At 47.0% G+C, this 23,823-nt stretch overlaps 2 protein-coding genes across 2 annotated transcripts; both read right to left on the bottom strand.

The window, feature by feature from the left end:
- Positions 1-9,208: 9,208 nt before the first annotated feature.
- LOC127331432 (galactinol synthase 2) lies at positions 9,209-10,821 on the bottom strand. The gene is made up of 3 exons (XM_051357603.2): positions 10,392-10,821; positions 9,849-10,310; positions 9,209-9,747 (listed from the first exon to the last, which is right to left on the bottom strand). Exons 1-3 carry the CDS (start codon positions 10,701-10,703, stop codon positions 9,544-9,546), a joined length of 978 nt encoding a protein of 325 aa, XP_051213563.1. The 5' UTR covers positions 10,704-10,821; the 3' UTR covers positions 9,209-9,543.
- Positions 10,822-12,124: 1,303 nt separating this feature from the next.
- On the bottom strand, positions 12,125-17,275 carry LOC127331429 (uncharacterized). The gene is made up of 4 exons (XM_051357601.2): positions 14,682-17,275; positions 14,238-14,328; positions 13,220-13,758; positions 12,125-12,430 (listed from the first exon to the last, which is right to left on the bottom strand). Exon 1 carries the CDS (start codon positions 16,868-16,870, stop codon positions 14,888-14,890), a length of 1,983 nt encoding a protein of 660 aa, XP_051213561.1. The 5' UTR covers positions 16,871-17,275; the 3' UTR covers positions 12,125-12,430; positions 13,220-13,758; positions 14,238-14,328; positions 14,682-14,887.
- Positions 17,276-23,823: the final 6,548 nt, after the last annotated feature.

The following is a 23,823-nucleotide window of genomic DNA, read 5'->3' as shown; positions in this document are numbered from 1 at the left end:
AATGAGACTAACCCTTGAAGAATTCCAAAGCCTACAAGAGGAGGCTCTCGTTGCTGCGGTAGACGATCACTTGCCGCTTTCAAAAGCGCGTAGAAGATCTTGACGGTGCCACAATCGGGCAGCACCTCCGTACTCGGTCACACGTTCGGCGTTGATGAAGACGACGTCCTTCTCCTCGTTCCAGCGGGCAGCGGAAGTAGTAGATCCTCCTCGGAATCCCGGCAGCACGACGGCGTGGTGGCGGTGGTGGTGGAGATCTCCGACAGAGCTTCGCCTAAGCTATGTGGGAGAGAGAGGTAGGAGGGAACCGCTAGGGTTTCTGGGAGAGGGGGCTCTTGAGGGGGTGCGGCCATGGTGGTCTTGGTGTGGCCGGCCAGCCCCTCCCCTCCCCTCTTTATATAGGTGGAAGCCCCAAGGATTAGGTCAAAAGTCTCCGAATAAGACCCCAACATAAACCTTCCATATGACCAAACCTAGGGGGAGTGGGACTCCCTCCTTTCCTTTGGTGGGGTGGCCGGCCACCATGGGGAGGAGTCCACTTGGGACTCCTCCTCCCTTAGGCTGGCCGGTCAAGGTGGGTGGAGTCCCTCTGGGACTCCACCTTCCATGCTGATTTCTTCCGGATTCTTCTAGAACCTTCTAGAACCTTCCAGAAAAATATCGGATCATTTTCAAACCTAGAAAATGACTTCCTATATATGAATCTTATTCTCCGGACCATTCCGGACCTCCTCGTGATGTCCTGGATCCCATCCGAGACTCCGAACAAAACTTCGAACTCCATTCTATATTCCATATCTACTTAAACGACATCAAACCTTAAGTGTGTCACCCTACGGGTCGCGAATTATGTAGACATGGTTGAGACCTCTCTCCGACCAATAACCAATAGCGGGATCTGGAGATCCATAATGGCTCCCACATATTCAACGATGACTTTAGTGATCGACTGAACCATTTACATACGATACCGATTCCCTTTGTCACGCGATATTTTACTTGTCCGAGGTTTGATCATCGGTATCTCTATACCTCGTTCAACCTCGTCTCATGACAAGTACTCTTTACTCGTACCGTGGTATGCGGTCTCTTATGAACCATTCATATGCTTGCAAGCTAATTAGATGACATTCCACCGAGAGGGCCCAGAGTATATCTATCCGTCATCGGGATGGACAAATCTCACTATTGATCCATATGCCTCAACTCATACTTTCCAGATACTTAATCCCACCTTTATAACCACCCATTTACGCAGTGGCGTTTGATGTAATCAAAGTACCCTTCCGGTATAAGTGATTTACATGATCTCATGATCGAAGGACTAGGTAACTATGTATTGAAAGCTTATGGCAAATAACTTAATGACGTGATCTTATGCTACGCTTAATTGGGTGTTTCCATTATATCATTCACATAATGACATAACCTTGTTATTAATAACATCCAATGTTCATGATCATGAAACGATGATCATCTATTAATCAACAAGCTAGTTATACAAGAGGCTTACTAGGGACTCCTTTTTGTTCACATAACACACATGTATCAATGTTTCGGTTAATACAATTATAGCATGGTATGTAAACATTATCATAAACTCAAAGATATATTATAATAACCATTTTATTATTGCCTCTTGGGCATATCTCCAACATCGACATGTCTTGCAAACGTTCGGGAGCTATAGGGATCTGTCGAAATAAGCAAGTAAGAATAATGGCAATTGACAAGATCGAAAGAAACAAGCCAACGAGAGCACGAAGGAAATAAAATTACCTCGGATGGAAGGTGGTCAGCATCAAATGGCGGTTGGGGAGATATCAGTGGGATTGAGTCTTCTTGGCTAAAAAGAGTGAGGCGCCGGACTTCATCAAGCAGCTCTTTCTTAGATAACTCAACAATGTTTAATCTGGTTTCATCCTTGGGGCCCGAATACATCCACATCGGATGGGCCCTGGACATGATTGGCTGAACTCGGTGCTTTAAGAACACAGCGGCTACCTCGGTACCTATCATGGTTTGGCCATCGGATTCCTTGATCCGAAGGAATCTCTCGAATAATCTATCGACTGTTGGTTTTTCATCGGGTGAAAGGATATTTTTCCAAGACTTCTTGGGCTTGGCTTCGAGAACATCGGAGAATTGGGGGAGCTGGGTGTCGGCTGGTGATGAATCTTTGATATGAAACCACTTCAGCCTCCATCCTTGAACGGATTCTTTCATTGGAAAGTTAAAGTAGTTAACCTCTTTACGGACGACAAACCCAACTCCGCCGATGATGAAAGACCCACCACTGCAGTTGTACCTTTTCACGAAGAAATTTTTCTTCCACAAACCGAAGTGGGGCTCAATTCCCAGGAACGCTTCACAGAGGGTGATAAAGATGTCAAGATGAAGGATTGAATTGGGAGTCAACTGCCACGGTTGGATCTCATACACGCGAAGGAGGTGATGGAGAAATTTGTGAGCAGGAAGCGAAAGACCTCGATACAAGAAAGATAAGAACATCACAGTAAAACCGGTAGGGGGATTGGGCCGTGAAGTCGCACCTGGAAGAATAGCATTCCCCTCGTCGGAAGAAATTATTCCGAGGCTGCGGGCCCTCTTCTCGTCGCGCTTTGTAGTGGTACAAACCGGCCAATCGCCGGGCATAGGCCCAGCCGTGGAGCTTTCTGGCGCAGGCGGCGCCGGAGCTGGGGGAGGAGCATCTGATGCGCTTCTCCTCGGCGAGTTTGGAGGAGTCTTGGTGGCGGCGCCACTGCTCACAGCACTGGTGGCGAGAATAAGATTCTTCTTTTTCACCATTATGAGATCTGAGGAAGATCTGGAAAACAGCGGCGGCGGCGCAGTGTTTGTGAACAAGAAGGATCAATGAGGAAGAAAGGGTGTGAGAATGAACTGTGGAAAGGGAGAGTTTACCCTGAGAGATTATAAAGTAAAAGGAAGTCTGAGGATTGAGTGGGCACGTGTCGTTGCTTCCAATTTATTAAAGAGATCTCTTCTCATCATCGAGCGCAGAAATTGAGGAGTCACCTTGGTAACTGCACGGAAGTAGTGGTCATTTCCTAAACAGAACCGCGCAGAAGTAGTGGTAACTGCACGCGCACCCGATAAATTTAGATTCGAAGACTTTTTTGCAAGGAAGAGCATGCGAGGAATATCTGAAGAAAGATTGTAATATTCAAATCGTTTGGCCCAAATCTGCACCTGGTTGCAAGCACCCGTGCCCAGACTCGGGGGCTACTCCCATCGGGAGTGCCGATTGCGCACCCGACAAACTTTTTTGCACTCCAGGATCATGCCCGGGGACTTGATTCTGTATAGAGTAGCGTTGTTTTGCCATCGGCAGTTAACCAGCAAAGCTGGGCACGTTACTCGATATCCTTTACGCATTAAACCTTACTTGAAAAATTGAAGCCCCGATATAAAAGTATCGGATGACTTATGAAGACCTGTAGAAAGCTTCGGCAGAAGAAAACATTCGAGTGGCTCAACTTGAGTCTACGCACGGTTGCAAGCATCCGTACCTAGACTCGGGGGGCTACTCCCATCGGGAGCGCTGGACGCGCACCCGGTAGAAGGAGATGATGCTGTTACAAGAAGGACAAGATTTATCAAGAGAGGAGAACATTCGGTGGAGGCATGCTTTAGTCTCTACCCGAAATATCTTCGGCTAGACACTCGGGGGCTACTGACGTGGGAATTACCCTTCGGGTAACCATTATTGCCCTATCCTGTACGGCCCAACTGGAGGCCCATGAAGATACTCGATGGCAAGGTGGACTACTACGTCGGTGCTGAAGATGATTCCTTGAAGAACAAGACGAAGAGACGAAGAATACAAGGAAAGTTTAGAACTAGGGCCATTTGTAACCTTGTCGTACCCGGACAGATCTCTCGAGACTTGGCTCCCTATATAAGGGCCAGGAGAGGGGCTGCCGAGGACACACGCAATCTTAGCAATCTTAGCCACCATAAGTCTCGAGCTAGGTCCCCGCAGAACTTAGCCTCTCAACGAGTTCACAGCCGAAACCTTCGGCACCCCATTGTAACCCAATATTTTCATAAATCAAGATTAGACAGGCAGGACGTAAGGGTTTTACCTCATCGAGGGCCCCGAACCTGGGTAAATCGCTTCCCTCGCTTGTTTGATAACCGATGTCTCGTGTCAGCCTACAGGATTCCATCTACCCTAAGCCCCAAACGGAGGGCATTGCCGAGGAGTACCATCGACACCCACCGTGGGCGGGCTTGGTGTAGCTTGTCTGCGAAACTTCATCGCCTGTCTCAACAGATGTTGCCGGCGATCTGGAGAAGTTGGACTTGGCCGCAGACAGTCCCGAAAAACTCGGTGCCGAAATACGGTGTGGTCCCTCCTTCCCAATGAGGAAGCGGAAGCTCCTAAACGCCATCTCCGTCGAGTTCTCCAGATAGGCATATGCATGTACACGAGCAGGATCGTGAGGAACAAAATCGACGAGATAAAGTTGCGCTCGTTTACCTCCTTCCATGATGTTGCTTGCTGCTGACGACGATGTTGACGATGTTGATTGTGCCATCGAGATCAGGACCTTGTCGCCTCCAATCCGCACATACGATGCCAATTGACAAGGGATTAACTTGGCAATGCCTACATATTGTAGACTTAGGGTTTCATGGAAAGTAGAGGGCAAGTAGATCTCGAAGGTTTAAGCCGAAAAGGTGCTCGACTATAGATTACGGTGGCTCTGTTGACAATAGATTCGATCCTTTCTTTCTCCCTCGGCTCCCATTTATATAGGAGGTGGAGCTGAGGCTTTCCATGTCGTACAAGTTACAAATTACAAGAGGCTTATGGGCCTTTCCTATATTGCTATCGTATTCCTATAACATCTCTATTTTCCTTATACATGGTTCTTTGGGCTTCCGAGCTTCTCAACCGTCGGATCCATGGGCCTCTCCTCCTTTACAGATAACCTGGGTACTTTAAACGGCACGCCTGCTAGACATACCTATGTCAAGCGATCAATGGCTTAGGGTTTCGCTGGATCCGGCTCTTTGGAGGGTCGGAATCCCACCAAAACTTGCGTGTCTACGTGCTTATGGTATGTATAAAAGTGTGGCGGGAGGTTGGTAGATCGAATGTTTATCCCACAGGTGTGACCACCTTCATGCACAAATGCGCTGACACTTTGGAAAGGTTCAAGACATATAGGGGAACTCCCGATTCGGGTCAACCAGAGGGAATCTTGAGATAAGATGGTCCCATCCTTGTTACTACATGTTCTAGGGCGTCTGGATGACATGTCTGTTCGGCAAGCTTCTAAATAAAGAAGTTGCACCCGGTCAAGCTCTTCATTGACAACAAATTTGCCATCTCCCTCTGCAAGAATCCAGTTCTGCATGACCACAGTAAGCACATCGATCTTCGATATCATTTCATTTGTGATTGTGTCGAGAGAGGGATGGTGGTCGTGGAGTTCATCAGCACATTAGAGCACCAAGAAGACATTCGGACAAAGCCACTTTGTCATGTTGGCTTCTAGGTGCTTCGTGGCATGATCCACATTGTCAATACATAATTTGTTCGCTAGGGTTAAGGGGGAGAATGTTTTATAAACCCTGGCCATGTAGGTTTAGGGCTTATGAATAATTTGTCAGTTTTGACAGGTTAGGATAGTCAACCGTTTTCTTTTGGTTTAGTTTCAGTCTGTTTGGGTTGTTACGATTTGTGCAGCGCTAGGACCTAGTCTAGATCATTGAGCACGATACTCGTTTTGTTGGATGGCACGATCGGTGGTTGGGCGCGTGACTCGGTTTGTTCCCCTTTGCAATGAAACAAAAGGAAGAGCGAGAAAATCTGCAGAAAAGTGCGGCACAAAATTACCTATGTGTTCATCCTCTCTGATCTCTCTCTCGTGCGATCAAGCGTTAGGGTTTAGGGGAACACCTATCCACTGATAGAAAGTGCTTAGCCAACATTTCTTCTTTCCACTCACCCAAGGTGTGATCGATCAGCTCAACTACCAAGCTTCATCGGAGGATCATTGTTCGCCCTGGCTGCCATAGGCCGTAGGCAAGTGATGCGAGGGAGAGCAACATGTTCGAGAGCAAACGCGGAGAGGGACCGACCCCGAAACATTTCTTCCTGACCCCCCCCCCCCACACACACACACGCGCGCGCGCGCGCGACGGGAGAACCCTAGCTTCCCCCAACGGAGTGGGCCGTCGGGCGTTGTCAACGCGGGGCTGCCTTTTCCCGCGGTTTGGAGGGGCGCGGGGGATCTTTTATCATGCCCGCGGCAGTGTGGTTCGGTTGGCCGCGGTCCGACTTGGCGCCATGGCTTCTACGAGCTGCGTGGGAGGAGTCGCGGCGGCTCTGCCCTTGCATCAGAGCGGCACACACATGAGGGTGCTGGTGGCGCCCTTCTCGGTCCAGATCTGAGCCCTTTTTGTCCTGGGCGGGCCGTTGACCGCTCGCGTGGTGGCAAGGCTTTCTGGAGGCGGAAGAGGTGTGGCGGCGGTGGATGGGTGGTGGTGGCATGGGAAGTCGGCCTGCTGCAGCATGGCAGCGAGGACTTTACGGGCAAGGTTGGGCCCAGTCAGGCCAGTACGGGCCTGGTGTGTCCTTGAAGCGACGTCCGCTCGGCTACCGTGAAGGCGCGCGGTGGAGCTAGGCCTTGCGGCTGTGACCAAAGTGAGACGGCGTGGATGGCTTCAAGACCGTGGTGGCGTGTGCTAGTGGATGGCAACGGATCGTCCGGGGTGGTGGTCTTGGAGGTCGGGAGAAATCTTTGTCAAATCATCCGGCACCGGTGCGTTGAGGGCATCGGGTGTACCCACTCCCCATCTCCTTCCTTGTTGAAGGCATTGCTTCCTATGGTGCGATTCAGTATGCTAGGAATGTGGTGGGAATTCACAAGAGGGCGCAGCGGTTAAGCGTCGTCTTCGTTTTCATCAATCTGCCGCGGTTTGCAATGGATGTTTGAGAAGGACGGGTCATATTCAGGAGAATCATCTTATTATATAGTACTAGGTTCCAACATGTTTCAAACTTACAAGTACGTACCCAGCAGGTAGATCTCTGTATAGTATTAGACCAACCGTGTGCATGCTTGTACGTATTTACAAACTTGTCCTAGTCTTGCAAACAAAAACGCACTGATATAGAGAACCAACCTGAAGTTTGACATCTGTGTGTCTCATAAAGACGGAATATTTATTTAGTGGGATTCAGCGTTCCCGTTGACAGCGAGGCGCCTGTGGTGACTTCGTCAATTTCAAGATCCAATCCGCTGGTTCAGTCTTCCGAAGATGCTCATAGGGGTACGGTGTGTGTGTGCGTTCATAGAGGTGAGTATATACGCGTGTATATGAGCGTCTACGTTTATACTGTGTTTCTCAACAAACAAAAACGCACTGATATACTGATCGTAGATCTACAACACCAAAACCGTGTAGATCGATCTTTGATCGATCTTTAATCGATAATACATATTATTTCCTACGATACGCTAATGACCGTTTGTTGGGATCGTCAGCACATAGCTCGGAAATCTACGACCTGTAAATAAACTTATCAATGTCCATTAATGATGTGTTTGGACTTTCAAGGAAAAGAAAACGCTGGTGATTTCGAAGACTGGTCAGCCAAACTAGGTAGCCAACGAAAATGATGATAAAGTGCAAAGTCGCCGAGATTGTATTATGAAACTAGGGTTACGGGGGTCTTGCACGTTGTGAATCTAGACCCCCTCTCGGTGGCTCCTCCTAGCCCTTATATAGTGGGCTAGGTCTTGGAGTGACGGAGTCTTTAGGTCGGTTTAACCGATATGGACCTAGACTGCCTATTTTACATAGCTATTGGGCTTTGGCTCCGTGATGTATTTTTCATGGGATTTGCCTATTCCTTCTTGGATCCACACCATGGATGATTCGAGTACCTAATATGGTATACCCATGTCACCGTCAGCGTAGCAAAGCCGTCAACGTAGCTATAACTGTGCGGATGGCCACCGTCGGTATATCCTGACCGTCGGCACCGCGATAGCTAGCCGATGGCCGCTGTCAGTTCCACCTGGCCGTCGGCGCATATCTTAGACATGTAGCACCACGACGCACGAACTGACAAGAACTAGACGGCGTGAGTTGTTCCGATGGCTATGTCGTCGACATAGCTCGTGCAGCTGCAGTCGGCACATCTATTTTTTATCTTTCCAATTTTCCTCTTTTCTTTCCCCTTGCTCATTATGTTTGCAGTTGAATTTATTTGTTGCATGATATTTTTACTTTCTGATAATATATCACATTAAATGAAACGATAAAATATTTGCATTTAAAAAAAATATTCCATTGTTATTCCCTCGGTTGTGACCCCCTTCACGCCCAGATGCGCTGGAACTTGCAAAAGGTTCATGACGTATAGGGGTAAGCTCCCTCTTCGGGTAAACCGGAGGGGTGTGGCGGCGGTGGATGGTTGGTGGCGGCATGGGCAGTTGGCCTGTTGTAGCATGGCGGTGAGGACTTCGCGGGCCAGGTTGGGCCTACTCATGCAAAGTACTGGCCTGTTGTGTCCTTGCTGCGACATTTGTTCGTCTACCGTGAAGGTGGTGGAGCTAGTTCCCTCCCGTGCGGCTGTGGTGCAGTTACCTCCATCCATGTTGTCACATGTTCTTTATCTAGGCCTCACGGTGGTGACCACAGCGAGACGGCGTGGATGGCTTCAAGACAGTGGTGGGGTGTGCTAGTGGATGACGGGTTAGGTGGAGCACTACGAATTGTCCGGGGTGGTGGTCTTGGGGGTCGGGAGAAATCCTTGCCGGATCGTCCTGGACCGGTGATGCTTGCGGGTGCCATTGTTTCTTTTTGGAGGGCGTCGGGTGTAACCTCTCCACATATCCTTCCTTGGTGAAGGTGTTGCTTGGTATGCTGCGATTCGTTATGCTAGGATGTCGTGGGAATTCGCTGGAGGGCGCAGCGGTTGACTGTCGTCTTTGTTTTTGTCGATCTACCACGGTCAGCATTTGTTTCTTTTTTTTCTTCTTTGGGCCTTGATTATGCTGCACGTCAGCATGTTTGTTGTATCGTGTGGTTGCTACATTAATGTATGTAGTGAGGTGAAAGACTATTTCAAGAAGTGCTACGCGGGAGCAAGTTCCCGTTCCAAACCAGGATAAAAAGGAATGGATGTTTGAGAAGGTCGGGTCATATTCAGGAGACTGGTAACTAGGGGAAAAATAATCTTATTATACTAGGTTCCAAAATGTTTCGAACTTACAAGTACGTACGCAGCAGGTAGATCTCCATAGTGTTAGACCAACCGTGTGCATGCCTGTACGTATTTACAAACTTGTCCTAGTCTTGCAAACAAAAACAAACTGATATACTGATCGTAGATCTACAACACCAAAACCGTGTAGACCGATCATTTATCGATAATAATACATATTATTTCCTTTCGGCGAAATCCCTAATTGCGGTAGATTCTAATCTGAACTATGACGCCTGATTGAGCGCCAACAAGCAGTGTACTTCAACGCCGGCATGAACGCAGCAACGAGCCTATGCGGCTGAGGGCGCTGGGAAGTACTTGACGGCGAGGGCCTCGGACAGAGCCACACCAAGCGGGTCGTTGACGGTGACCTCGCCACCCTTGAAGTTCAGGCTCTCGTCGTCGTAGATGTTCCACCACTTCTTCACCAGCATCTTGATGTCTTCACGGTCCATGTTCGCCTCCTTGCCAGTGAACCTCCACGGCTTCGAGCCCTGCACGTACGCACGGTGGAAACATTGATCATATAATCATAAAAGTAAGAACCGACAGAGACAAATTCATGGCGGTTTGTACGAAGAGAACCGTCACATACCGCAGCGCAGTAGTGCACGGCCTTGACCTTCCCGAGCTCGACGTTCTCGGGGTGCCTCCACAGCATGGCCAGCACCAGGTTATGCACGTTCGAGATGGGCTTGTACACGTCCCTGAAGAACATGTTCAGGAAGTCCTGCTCGGCAAAGGGGGTGGGATCGGTGACGACGAGCTTCTCGAGCAAAGCCTTAGCGGTGGCGAGGCTAGGCTCGTGCACGAACATGCCGGCGTTGAAGTAGAGCGGCGGCGGTGGCACGCCGAGGTCATGCTCCGGCCAGGCAACCCTGTCGGGGCACTGCTGGCAGTAGCCGATCTTGTACTGCGGCGTGTGGCTCCATGTCTTCTCGCAGAAGCAGTCCTTGACGGCGTAGAAGCTGCCGGCCTCCAGGTCGAAGAGGTAGTCGATGTTGTCGAACACCTGGATGTCGGCGTCCAGGTACACCATCTTCTCATACTCAACAAACTATACCACAACATAGCATATGATCAACATCAACATCGTTCCAAGAAGGAATATAAGAAGAGATCAAGCAGTAAAGTATACCTCCCAGATGCGGAGCTTAGAGTAGTTGATCACGTAGTATGCCATGGCGAACTGGGTCTGGCTCTCCGGCGGGTACACAGGCTCGATCTCGCGGACGACGCAGCCCTGGTCGACCAGCGTGCGGCGGTGATCCTCTGGGACGTCGGGGAGCACGGCCACCACCAGCGGGTACGCCGAGTTGACGGCACGGAGGCCCTTGGCGAGGCCCACCACACCCTTCCAGTAATCGCCGGAGCCGGCAAGGAACGTCACGTACGCTCCCTTAGCCTGCGCCTTCTTCGCCGCAACACCCTTGATCGCCATCGGAGCCATTGCTCTACCGATCTCCTTCCTTCTTGCTGGCAATGATGGATATGGATGAGAGAAAGTTCAAATCGAATTCTAGCTTGTGTGTTTGTTGTTGTGCGTCTTGGTGTGTGTTTGTGCAGCAGCCAGCCGGGGCTTTATATAGGCGACTGGCCAGGGTACTACGTGGAATGTCGGTTGGGAAGAAATGGAAAGTTAATAAAAAAGCGGAAATGTCGATCGGAATGTCGGAGATGACTTTCCTCAAGTGATTAGACTGTTGTTTTGTAAATCTAAGAAGAATTAAACCGTTGATTTGTTTATCTAAGAAGATTTACACCGTTGATTTTGATTTCCATTTTAAAGCCTCTGTTTTTACTCCTGGGCGGATTTGCAGGGATTGAGATTATATTTTACTGACCGAATTGCCTTGATGTCCTGACTTATTTGAGGAGTATATTCTCTTTGTCCATGGTATAAACTCTACGATATTAATTGCAATGTAGTGCTAGTACATATGGAGGGGCATGCAAGAGAGAATCACGCGATTTTGGCTTATCAGGATATGATCATGATCCAAATGTTTATCATCAAATTATTAGTTGCTGAATTAAGGTGGAGAAATTTTTTTAAAAAAACAAGGGAGCCCCACCGAGGTAGGTACTTGGGCCGACCGACCGACCTCACGAGCCTTTCCTTTTCTGTCTGATCAACCAGCTGCATCGATCAATCATAATCAGAAATTTATGTGATAGCCAAGAGGGATGTACATGGTTCAGCTGTAGTTTTCCAGTGTTGGCCAATAGAACATGGCGATATAGTTAGCAGAACATGGCGAGATAGCTAGCTGTCCTAGTAGTTGATGTTCTACTCCTAAAGGGAAGTATGCATGATCAAGTATTATATTATAATCATCGCAATTTTTTTTATCATAGTACAAGGATAATATAGTACTACAGTACTTCACCGGCAGAAGTACTAGGTCAAACCAAATGGAATGAGCTAGCATGCATGAGAACTGTAGATACTATTGTTATCCAGGGTAAAGTAAAAGTAGGGCGTGGCGGCGTGCACGTACGTGCTACGTGTAACTGTCTAAGCCGAGTGTCAACGAAACTCGTTTACGCGTGCCTTCGTGGAACGGACCAACTGCGACCAGGTTCCCAACGAACTCGTTGTACGTACGTGCTCGCTGTCACAAAATATTACAGTAGTAGAATTTTCTTTTGTGTGCCTATTCAACTGCTGACTTTATTTTTTGATCTGGAACTGCTGACTATTGATTATGGCCGGTGCAGCAGTGGTTGGCCCGACTGTTTTTCCTTGTGGATAACGTACGTGGTGTGACTGGTTATTTACTACACCGCGCGCGAAAACAACACGACAGTACCTACGCGTCAATGTCTCGGTCTCTCTATCGAGTATCCATCAGTTTAAATTTAAGAAAAACGAGTGTCGAGCGAGAAAGATTTGGACGGTGAGAAGTTCGGTCCAGTCCATGCATGGCAGCGAGGGAGAAGCTGAGGTAGGCTTGTCTGGGTCCGTTTGTTGCTCGCACACAACACGACATGGTGCAGGTGTTTCCTTCACTGGCCAGCTCGTGTCCCAAGCCGATCAGGTCGGGAAGTCTGTACTTTTTCAAGAACTATCGCCTCGTGGTCGTGGCCGGCGCGTGCGCTTGTGCCGCCCCGTCCAGGGAAGTGGATAGACACCGGAGCCGGAGTGTTTGCAACCAAATTCCTCGTGTGTCAATCCTGCAGGAGTAGCATCAGCATGCTGGCCAGTCTAGACATACAGGCATGCTGCTCATATTCTCGTCTACTCCGTATACAAAAACTTGTATCGACGAATGCAACTGAATAATAATCAACTTTCAAAAGAAAAATACAGAAATTTGAAGGATCTGAAACAACAGAGCACAAGTTAAGATTGGCGGGCAAAACCCCGATGGGTCTGGTTCATCTATCTGTATGCTTGTTTATGGGATGATGATACCGTTCAGCACATACAGCATCAGTAGGCTGTCAGTGTCAGCGCTATCACAGAACTCCCCTTACCAGCAGCGACTGCACGTTCTGTATATTCCTTTATCAAAACTGAGAAGAAAAAAACAAAGAGGCAAAACCCTCAGCCCCGAAGGGCATTACATCTTCGTTACAGATTCCATATAGTTTCCAGTGCCAGGGACGAAGAAAAACACAAACCTGAGAACGAGCAATAGCTCGATGGTTGGTGTTGGCAGTGGCCATCCAACCCATCCCAGGTTCGAGTCCCGTTGTGGCCGAATTTCTTGGGATGTCTCACCGGGGCTCTGGGTCCCAAATAAAATCCCCTCCACACATATGTGCCACAACTACTAGCTCCTAGGGACACCCAAATTATGTGTGCTGTGTGTATAGTTCTAGGGTCTAACTTGTGCACTAGTGGTGTGCGTGTGTGTGGTGTGAGTGTGGTGTTGAGTTAGTGCATAAGTTCAGATACTACAGCTGTAACACAGATCGAGGGGTCTCAAAAAAAAAAAAAAAAAAAAAAAAAACACAAACCTGGGCAGTCTTCAAACATCTGCCATCATCTGGTTCCAGGATCTCCGCAGCTTCTAAAAGCTGCACACATGAGCATGGGCCGAAAGGCTTGCTCCTTCGTCACCTAAGTGCTGCTTAGCTACTCTTGGAGACAAATGGCCGCTGTCGAACAAAACTTGTGCCATACGGCACATCCGATATCCAGCTGAACCCCTCTTCTTGCAATGTTCATATGCAATGGGTCTCTGTTATGACAAATCTCCACAGGAAATGATGGACCTTCGCCGGGCATTCTAGTTTCCAAATCCACCTCCAAAAGTCCAAATATCCTCCTCCCAGGTCATTCCTCTGTACAGCCACGAACAACTCAAGGTAACAACTCATCACTGGAGGATATCAGACTAAGATATCAAGACACTTCGTTTTCATACTCTTCATTCTTAAAAGTATCCGTCCTGAGACCCAGGAGATCCGAAGGATATAGATGAATCCATTTGCAGTTGCTTACTGAATTTAGCCTGTTCATATTCATTTTACGGAAACAGGCTATTGCTTCTACCCTGTAAATCATATTATACATTCAGAACAAATATACACGAAAGAAAGAAAGTGTACTAGGAACATGATAAATGCATATGGGCATGTCAGCTCATTTGGTGCAGGCGGCAAAAACAGGGTCAAATCGACATGCAACTACATGCAGTGGAGAGATACATCATGATACGTGAAGTGAAGCTTCAAATTCAACAAACTATGATGATCAAAATGGAGTGTGGATTCACACTGTTATGTAGGAGGCTGTCTAGCGCGCTACGCGCATGTGCGATGCAGCTGATCCATGTTTTAAAGCTTCAAAACTTATGTTATTGGAAACCTAGAGGATAATAACATATGTGATGTGGTGATGCACCTTATAGTGCAACTCCCATAACAGCAAATCTAGCTACTAATAACATTTATTTGTTTTGTGAGATAGTGATGAGGTATTGAGGTCAAATTTATAACTTGAATGAAGATAATGTCAGAAGTCAAAATGTACCTCACAGTTATATTTTTGCAGACCTTCTCATGAATAAGTTGACAACTTGGGCCAACAATACAGTTACTCAAGATGCATTTGGAGACCACACCTGTGATTTCAGAGAAGCGTTATAGTGTACTGGACAGATATGTATGTACAAGGGACCCCAAAAAAATTAGGCACGAACCAACTTAAATCAAATAAGAATTTATAAAATGATCACTATCTTCTATTGCTTTCGGTAATGTGTATAAGTATCAGGTGTATGTCTCTTCAGCTAGTTTCTGAAAAGCTTCTTATGTACTATAACAAGTCGGATTATCTTGGCTCTCTAGCTCTGAATAATCTTAGACAGTCCAATTGTTCAACGGCATTGATTTTGCTTCACAATTAAATATCAGATGTTCACATCACAAAAGCTAGCACGATGCCCATAAATTAGAAGGTCAAAAATAAGATTACCTTGTCCATTGCTGCTAATTTCGCATGTCTGCCATGGGTCTGGACGTCTGGTCCAGATAATGTACATTCATACCAGGAGTGCAGCAAAGTTGAGCGCAACTGCACGAGGAGCTCAGAATCAACTATAGTAGCTCTGAAGGTAGCTGCACGGAGGCAGCAGAGCCATGCAAAACTCTAGTGGATAAACCTCTCCAAGAACTTGGCAGTTACTTGTTCTTCGATTTAAGCACAGTTATCAACCTTTCAGAAACTTCTCTGTCAAGAATGATACCATTCTCCATCATATATTCCCATACCTCATAAGCTAGTGTAGATTTCCCCTCGTCCAGGAGACCGTTTATCAAATACTTAAATGTCAAGCTATCTGGCTCTACCCCCCTTGTCTTCATACCCTTGAACAGATCAAGGGCTTCAATTGCTCTTGACCTTTTTCCAAGCCAGTATATGAGTGTGTTATAAGTAACAGTGTCAGGTAAGACTTCCTTCTGAATCATATGTGCAAATATTTTCTGAGCACGTCTTAGATGACCAACCTTGCACAGGTGATGAAGCATAATATTGTACAGATTAACATTAGGGTCAATCTGAGCCTTCAACATCTGCTCAAAAAGTTCTTCAGCTAGATTGTGGTATCCTACACTGAAAAGACCATTGATAAGAGTTCCATATGTCACAGCATCAGCTTGCATTCCCTTATAACCCATTTCCTTGAACAGCTCCAATGCAGATTTTACCTTTTTGGCCTTGCAAAATGCATCAATCAATATATTACAGGATACAACATCACAGAAGCCACCAACTTCCATATGATCGGAAACAAAAGCAAATGCCTTGTCCAGTTGATGAGTCTTGCAGAGTCCTTTTAACAACTGATTGTAACTGTACCGGTCAGGATTTACACCGCTTGTTTCCATCTTTGTTATCAATTTTTCAGCTTTCTGAATCATACCTACAGTGCAGTAATGATTCAAAAGGATATTATATGTAACAACATCTGGCTCACATCCGTTTGTCCGCATGAAGGATATGATGTTGTGGGCTTTATCAATGTCCCCAGCTCTCCAGAAGCCACTTATTAGGGCGTTGTATATTGAGACACTCAGTTCTATGTTCAGACTTAACATCCTCGATGCTAGTTCAAAAGCCTCTTCTACCTTGCTATTCTTGCACAGCCCAAAGATCAGTGAACCACATGCTACAACATCAGGTTTCAGGCCCCTCTTAACCATTTCTTCCCAAAGTCCAACAGCTTCTGCAAACTGCTTATTGTTACATAAACAGCCAACAACTGTTGTGTAAGTCACAACATCTGGGCTGGTTCCTTCCCCCCGCATCTTCTCTAGCATCTGCAGTGCATCATGTAACCTGTTCTGTTTACACAAAGAATCGATGTATATATTACAAGCCCAAATATCCGGAGAGCACCCAAATCTATCCATGTCAGCCAGAAGCTCCTGTACAAGCTCAATCCTGTTTGACTGACACAATGCAGAGATCCACCTCGAGTAAGTGAACGCAGTCAGGCAAAACCCTTTCTCGAGCGCCATGCCATAGTATTTCTCCACCAAATCAAAACAACAATTCTTAATTAGAACACCTATGTACCTATTGTAATCGACACCAAACTCACGGCAGCCAGACATGACCATCTCATCAAACGTCTCTATGACCAAGTCGAACTTGCCAGCTCGGACATAGCCCGACAGAAGGATCCGATACAGAGACCGATGCAACGCCACCCCCTGGCCCCTCACTGTCCCCATGAACTCCGACAGCAGAGCGAAATTGCCATCGATAAACAGCAAGCTCGCAATGTACGCTATCGCGAACTGGCTATGACCGAACCCCGGGCGTGACTCCGCCCACCGGTAAAACCGCACCGCTGTCTCCGAGTCCGACAAGCCCCGGACCACCAGGTTGACAACAAAAGGGTCCAGCTCGACGTCGAGCCTCTCCAGCTCCACCGGCTCCGAACACGCGCCGCGTTCCAGTGCCCGCAAGATGACGCCGCTGATCTCCATCCGGACCGGCCGGAAAAGCTCCGACAGCCGGCCGACTGGATTTGTGGTGGCATTGTCGCTGCCGGCGCTGAATCGTGACCGCCGCGACGAAAGTATCCAGGAAACGGTGTGGAGGATGCAGAGCCTGCTGATGTTAGACAACCCAGATGGTCGTCTGGCCAAGAACATAACAGAACTCCCGCAGGGGAATAATGTCGAGTACCTGGTGCGCAGGTGGCCGGAGGCGAGGCAGAAGACCGTATACTGGATGCCGAGCCGCGGTGGTCGGGGTAGACGAGGAGGAGGTAGGTTCCGGCGAATCCGCGCGCCGTGAAGGAGCGTGGAGGGCCGAGCCAAGGTAGATGCGCCGCCGTGAGCGCTGGCTCGGCGCCGGCAGCCTCGAGCTAGATTAGATGCCCAGCTACTGCTTGGTGCGGAGCTACGCAGGAGCAGAGGGAGGTTCTGGGGAATGGGAGGACGAGGCGGAGGTGGGAAATGGTGAGGGGTCGGTGGCCGCCGGGAAGACGGCGCGCGGCGAGGCAAGAAGTGCCTCAGTCAAGAAGTCCGGGAGAGAGTGGGAGGGGAGAGGGCAGGGCGTGAATGCGCGATCGAGTTCGAGCAGGAAACGAGCCGGCCCAGTAAACCTGTTCGTTGAACTACAGCCCATTAGATTTTTGTTATTCAGCCCACGTGCTGGAGGCTCGGTTAAACCAACCAAACTTGATTGGCCCGTTCGAGGGGCTAGCGTCAAATAGTTACCTAGCGCCTAAACATTTCTACTACATGGCCTAATTTGGGACGACCCATTAACAGGTAGAATCTGAAAAAAATCTTCTACTCCATGTAGAACCTGATTTTTTTTTAACAAACTTTACTACCCTGAGTAATAAGTTTAACAAGTGGAAAACGTTTGTGCATTGTGTTGTACACATGAATGTTCATGGATACCACAACACATGTTTCGCATAGTATTCATGTATTTCTCAAATTTTGTTATTACAAATATGTCCTTGGTATCAAAAAGTAATTCTCATGTGCTATGTAATGAATTCTTATGTATCTTATAATAAATATTCTATTTACCAAAATAAAATATTAAATAAAAATATATTTAATAAAAATAGTAAAATGGGAAAATAGAAAACATAAAAATAAAAGTTTAGGGGGAAAATGTTCACCTATCCAAAAAAATGGTTTACATGGTTTTTAAAATAACCAATATAAAACTAATAAATGAAGAGAATCAGGAATAAATAAGCATGACACTAAAAGCTTAAATAAAAAGAAAAAAAATTGAACTGATCCTTGGTATACCGAGGTAGGTACGGGTCGCTTTCATAACCGACGCAATGGACGTCAAATAGGATCTGCCCCATTTGATATCGTGGAATTTGCGACGTATGAAACTCGTTCGGTTGAACATCTTTCTAAATGTTGATCACAAATAGATTCTTCAGACTTCTCTCTATATTTTGTTTTGCCAGAGATGAGATCAATAGGTGTAAAACATTTGTGAAAGCATCCGCCGGTGGAAACTAAGTTACATTAATAAAATGATGAAAAACACATGAGAATCGTGTTAAATTTGTTTGTTACATGTCTCTTGATTGTGAACTTGAAATATCACTTATCTATACAACATCACCCCACTGAATTTCAATCAATTAAGTATGGTTTTCACCGACCTTCTTTAACCACAACTTAGTTTCCAACTAAGACAACTCATAGTGAAAATAACTTCGATAGTAACATGCACCCACATGCAATGCCAACTAGACATTTTGATGACATGCATGGCATGCTATTAAATGAGAGAGAGATGCTTGTGGTACTACCACTAGGATACTATGCACTATGAAGGTAGTAACATAAAGTAGTGTCATATGCATGACACTACCTTATGTTACTCCCCACTATGAGTAGTCTAATACCTTTTACCAAGACATTTGGCTAGAGAATATATGGGATCGACCACAAAGTGGGAAAGGGGTTGTAGCATATGCATGCATTTCCTTTGGTCGTGTTCCCGTCACCCCTTAATTCAAGCATGCCAATCTAATCAAACTGCCGAACAATCTATAGAGCATGGAAGTGGACGTACTGGTGCACAAGTACACTCTGAAAGTGAAATGCAATATGCATCAACCCACTCAGTTCTCCGGCTGCCGTGCATGTGCAGATCATGAACAACATATGTTTGTATCAACCAAGGGAAGTTAGCTATGCCGGCCCGGTGGCTGCAAGACTTGAGACCGGGGGCGAGCTAAGCTAGCTACAGATCGACGGAACCAACTGGTGACTGTCCCTTTCCGACAAGTTGAGACGAGCAAAACCCTTGCACCTACCTACCTAACATATGTACTTGACGGCGGACACGTGGTCCAGATCCAGTGCGCATGCTGTAGCTTCTCTACCTCGGTCTCCTTGTTTCTTCACGCCTACAGGTGCTCTTCTCAGCACCTCGGCACGGCGGCGTCAACTCTCCCTCGTGAGTCATAGTCTGTTTCTTGAATCTTCAGTTTTTGTTTCACACCCTCTTTGTATGTTGTTTGTTTAGAAGGGATGCAAGCAGGGACAGTACAAACTAAACTAATTGCTAAAAAAAGATAGTACTACCTCTGTCCATAAATACATGTCTTAGAGCATCTCCAGCCGCGTCCCCCAAACCGTCCCCCAAAGCGCGCCGGATCGAGCGTTTGGGGGACGTGTTTTGTTCGTGCCGCCTTTGGGGGACGTCGCTCCCCAGCCGCGTCCCCCAAACGCCGCCCCCAAATGAATATTGGTGCACGAAAATAAAGGTTTTCATTCAATTTTGATTATATATTACAAAGTTTGAATGAAAACGGCTAGATTTCATCTAAACCTAGACTACTGACCGCCCGGCGGTGCGTTCGACGGCCCCGCCCCGTCGTCGCCTCCCCTACACCGCTCCTGCGCGCGCCTCCGCTCCTTGCGTTCGGCGGTGGCCAGACGGTGCCGCTCCCGCCGCGCGTCCTCCTTCGCCCTCCCCTGCTGGGCCGCCTGGAGGGAGAGCTCGACGGCGCGACGAATTTGGATGCATCTTAGATTTGTTAAAATGTGAATGTATATCTAGACATTACACGTCTAACTTTTAGCAAATCTAAGACATCTAGTTATGGATGGACGGAGTACAAACTAAAATGACTGATTTTGACTATGGAGTATGGAGGGGGGTGAATCGAGCACCGCTTTGCATCCCTAATGTTTAGCAAGGGTTCTCTACAGTCTGACTCGCAACTGCACATTGCATATGATTGATTTTACACATATCCACCGGTATGCAGATGCATGCATGTGTCAAGGAGAAATGGACTGTATACAGATTCTTCGTTAGTTCATTATTGTCACGCGAGACCAACAAAACTAAACATAGCTGTACCTGTACATATATAGGCTTGACCAACAACAGGAGGATGATCGATGAGTATCATTGGTAGGTTTGATAGCACAAACATGATGTTCAACATTCAGGAGCCTAGCTAGCTAGCTCCATTCCAGGGGCGCCATTGATTTGTTTCCCCCCTCTGGTTTTGCCGGCGGCAACCGCGCTTTGCATGCATGTACCGACTATCGCGCGACCGCGATGGCGCCATACAAGGCTTTTTTGCCTCCACTAGCGATGCAAGCACGCATGCTCAAGCCTTACCGTGGTTGCTTTCATGGTGTTGCTTGCGGCGGCGCCGCGCGCGCGCGTCGGTGACGGTGATGACTTTGCCTTGCCGATAATTCCTCGGTTGACGGTTGGTAATTTATCGTCTGGTCTTCTCATCGTGATCCAATCCAAGAGGTGAGTCCGGCAAGAGGAAAATAGCATGGGCATTGGGCTGTCATTGACTCGGCCGAACACGCATTCTTGGCCTGCCCCATGCAACGCCCAACGGCCCAACAGCTCACACACAAAAGACAGATAAAAAAACCACTTCCCTAAAAAAAATCATTAAAAAAACACGGAACCGACATGAATGATTTTCAAGAAAAGAAATACCAAACTACTTTGTACCCTCCTAAGTTCTGCTCTCACCCTCCCCACCTTCCTCGTATAGTTCCCTTAGAGCATCTCCACCGGCGCATTTTCAAGAAAAGAAATACCGAACTACTTTGTACCCTCCTAAGTTCTGCTCTAACCCTCCCCACCTCCCTCGCCTGGTTCCCTTAGAGCAACTTCACCGGCGCGCCCATAGCGGCCCTGATAGCGTTTTCGGGACCGGGAGCGAAAATGGACTCACACCAGTGCACCCCAAACGACGCCGGCCAATTTTTTAGCCCAATAGAATCCGGCAACCCCATGCCGACCCCTTCGCCAAGGGCGCGAATCGGGCGCGCCGGCGCCTCGCGGCACGTCTAAAAACGAGCGTGGGCTTCGCCTGGCAGCCAGACGCACAGATTTCCCACCTCCTACCCACGCCCGAGTCGACTCCCACCCCTCTAGATCGCCACCGTCGTCGTCGCTGCTGCGCCCCCTGCTTGCAATAGACACCGTCGCCTGTCTAGAAACTGCCGTCCATCGACACGGCCGCAACCCCCTCGGCCGGCGGCCGTTGTTTCGCCCGGAACAGAGCTCGCCGCCATCGCGGCACAACCGCCCCGCCCGCAAGGTGTTCGTCCGATTGCCGCGATGGACAGCGACGATGAGATCATGGTGCAGCTGTTCACGGAGGAGCAGAACGCTCAGACTGTTCGGCGGAGCTGCTGATTCTGACGAACATGTTGCGCGTTCGCCAGCCTTTCTTCGTCGTGCCTCGGCGCGGCGGCTCAAAGCCAGGCAAGAGGAGGAACATCAACCGGCATCGTCAAGCCGGTGCAATGCTGCTTAATGCCGAGTACTTCAACAACGACGCGACTCATTCGCCTAAGGAATTTCGGCGCCGGTTTAGGATGAACAAGGAGTTGTTCTTGAAGATTGTCTACGGTGTCAGGGAGTACGACAAGTACTTCATGGCCAAGCAAGATTGCACAGGTTTGTGGGGCTTCACCTCAATTCAGAAGTGCACTGCTGCAATGCGTTGTCTTGCATACGGAGCTCCTCCAGATACAGCCAATGACTACCTACGGATGGCAGAGTCGACATGTACAGAGACTCTCTACAGGTTTTGCCGAGCCGTCATAGCGGTGTTTGGTAAAGACTATTTGAGAGCACCAGGAGAAGATGATACAGCTCGGATCCTGCAAAAGAATGCAGCACGAAGGTTTCCTGGGATGCTCGAAGCATTGACTGTATGCATTGGGGCTGGAAGAATTTCCCTTTTGCTTGGCAGGGGATTTACAAGGGGCATACTAGTGAGTTCAGTGTTATTCTTGAGGCGGTGGCAGACCATGAGCTTTGGATTTGGCATGGCAGGAACAAAAAATGATATCAACATGCTGCAGCGCTCTCCGGTGTTTGTCAGGCTAGCTGAGGGACAAGCTACTACTGTGAACTTTGAGGTAAACGGACACGCATACAACAAGGGTGTAATATCCCAGGTTTAGAGGCTACAAAATGAGAGAACACCAAAGTGTGCATTGCATTCATGCATAGAAAATCCGGGGAATTTTCGCGCTTTCAAATAAAACTTGACTTGCTGGAATTTAAGTAGATCATCAAGTCAAGCGCTATAAACTTCACTGTGACCTTTGCTAAAACCTTGTTTTGGGTAGAGATGATTTGATCTATGGGCTAGATAAAATGGGAATAGCTTCACAATAATAACACCTTAAGTAAGGGTCAACTACAAGATCTCATAAAAGATCTCAACATGACATTCCTTACAACAACTCATGAATAGTTATTCAACTATAAAACAAAGGACTCAATTAATTAAGGAACTATTCTATACTTATCTTATCCATGTCTTCTACTAAATAAATGTTCCTACCATGAGTCACATGGTATATCTTTTCAACTACAATGCTTGAACCCAAGCCAAGGACATTCATATTAATTCTTCATTAACCCTTGACCATTTCAACCTTGTTTCCCAATCATACCATTAAACCTAGAGAAAGGAGAGAATCATTATTATGCTTATAATATCCATTGGGTAGAACTTAGTTTAATATTCAACCTATCTATCTATGTGAGGTAAACCATTAATACTAAACAATGCTATAAGGAGTATAAGTCAAGTGTTAAACCCTACTTGACCTAGCTAACACTTGATAGTAAGTAAGAACCTCTTTTACTAGTGATCCCAGAGAGAGACAAGTGTTGTGATCATTACAACTTGGTAATGATCATAAACCCTAGAGAAACACTACCTATTCAGAAGAGCTCAACCTAAAGAGGTATACTCAGGTATATGGACTTATACTTGTCTTGGAGAGAGAACCATAATTCACCAATGAATTGTTATGAGGCCAATACTTTGATCATTACAAATTGGGTGATGATCACAAACCCTAAGAATCTAAGTGAGTGTGTTGAGAGAAGTATTAAAGAAGAGAGACTAGTGAGGAATAAGTGGATCATGTCTAATGCATGATCTTACCTTATAAATTGAGATGATAAGTTAAACTTATATAAGTGATCCATAGATCTCATCTATCACATGAAATGATAAATATATCAAATAGTAGTTAATCCAGATCAATACTCATGCCTTGTATAGAGTAGTAATGATATTGTATTTAAACCTTGCCTATCCAAACACTTGACACAAACCTAGCATTGCCTTGATACAATAATTCTACCTAAGTGAGGAGAATAATCCTTGCCAATTAAACATAACCAAGCTTATGCTCATACCTAATCCTAGTTGTGTATCACATTGGTGATCATTACTAAAACCCTAACCCATTTGCATTTCAATCCAAGTATTACTTTGGATCATAAGTAAAACCTTGCCATGCCTCATGCCTATTTTATACTTCAATTAGTAAAGTATCACTAAAGCTCTAAACCTCTCAAATAAAATCCACCCCACATAAAATATTATGTCCTAACTTGTGTATCATTGATCACAAGTATAAACAAAGCCATATATACTTAGGACTAAATGCCATATGGTGAGTAGAGGGAAACAAATATCCAATTCTATTTGGTATTCCAAGTAAATTGCTTAGTTGCCCAAATGGAATAGTGTGTAATAGTTTGGACCATCACCTTAGCAAGTGAATTAACCATGGTAAGCATAGGATCTATC

Source organism: Lolium perenne, chromosome 2 (assembly GCF_019359855.2).
Source record: "Lolium perenne isolate Kyuss_39 chromosome 2, Kyuss_2.0, whole genome shotgun sequence".
In the NCBI taxonomy this organism is placed as follows: Eukaryota; Viridiplantae; Streptophyta; class Magnoliopsida; order Poales; family Poaceae; genus Lolium; species Lolium perenne.
The sequence above is the reverse complement of the archived record's forward strand: the minus strand, read 5'-3'. Positions and strand labels throughout refer to the sequence as shown.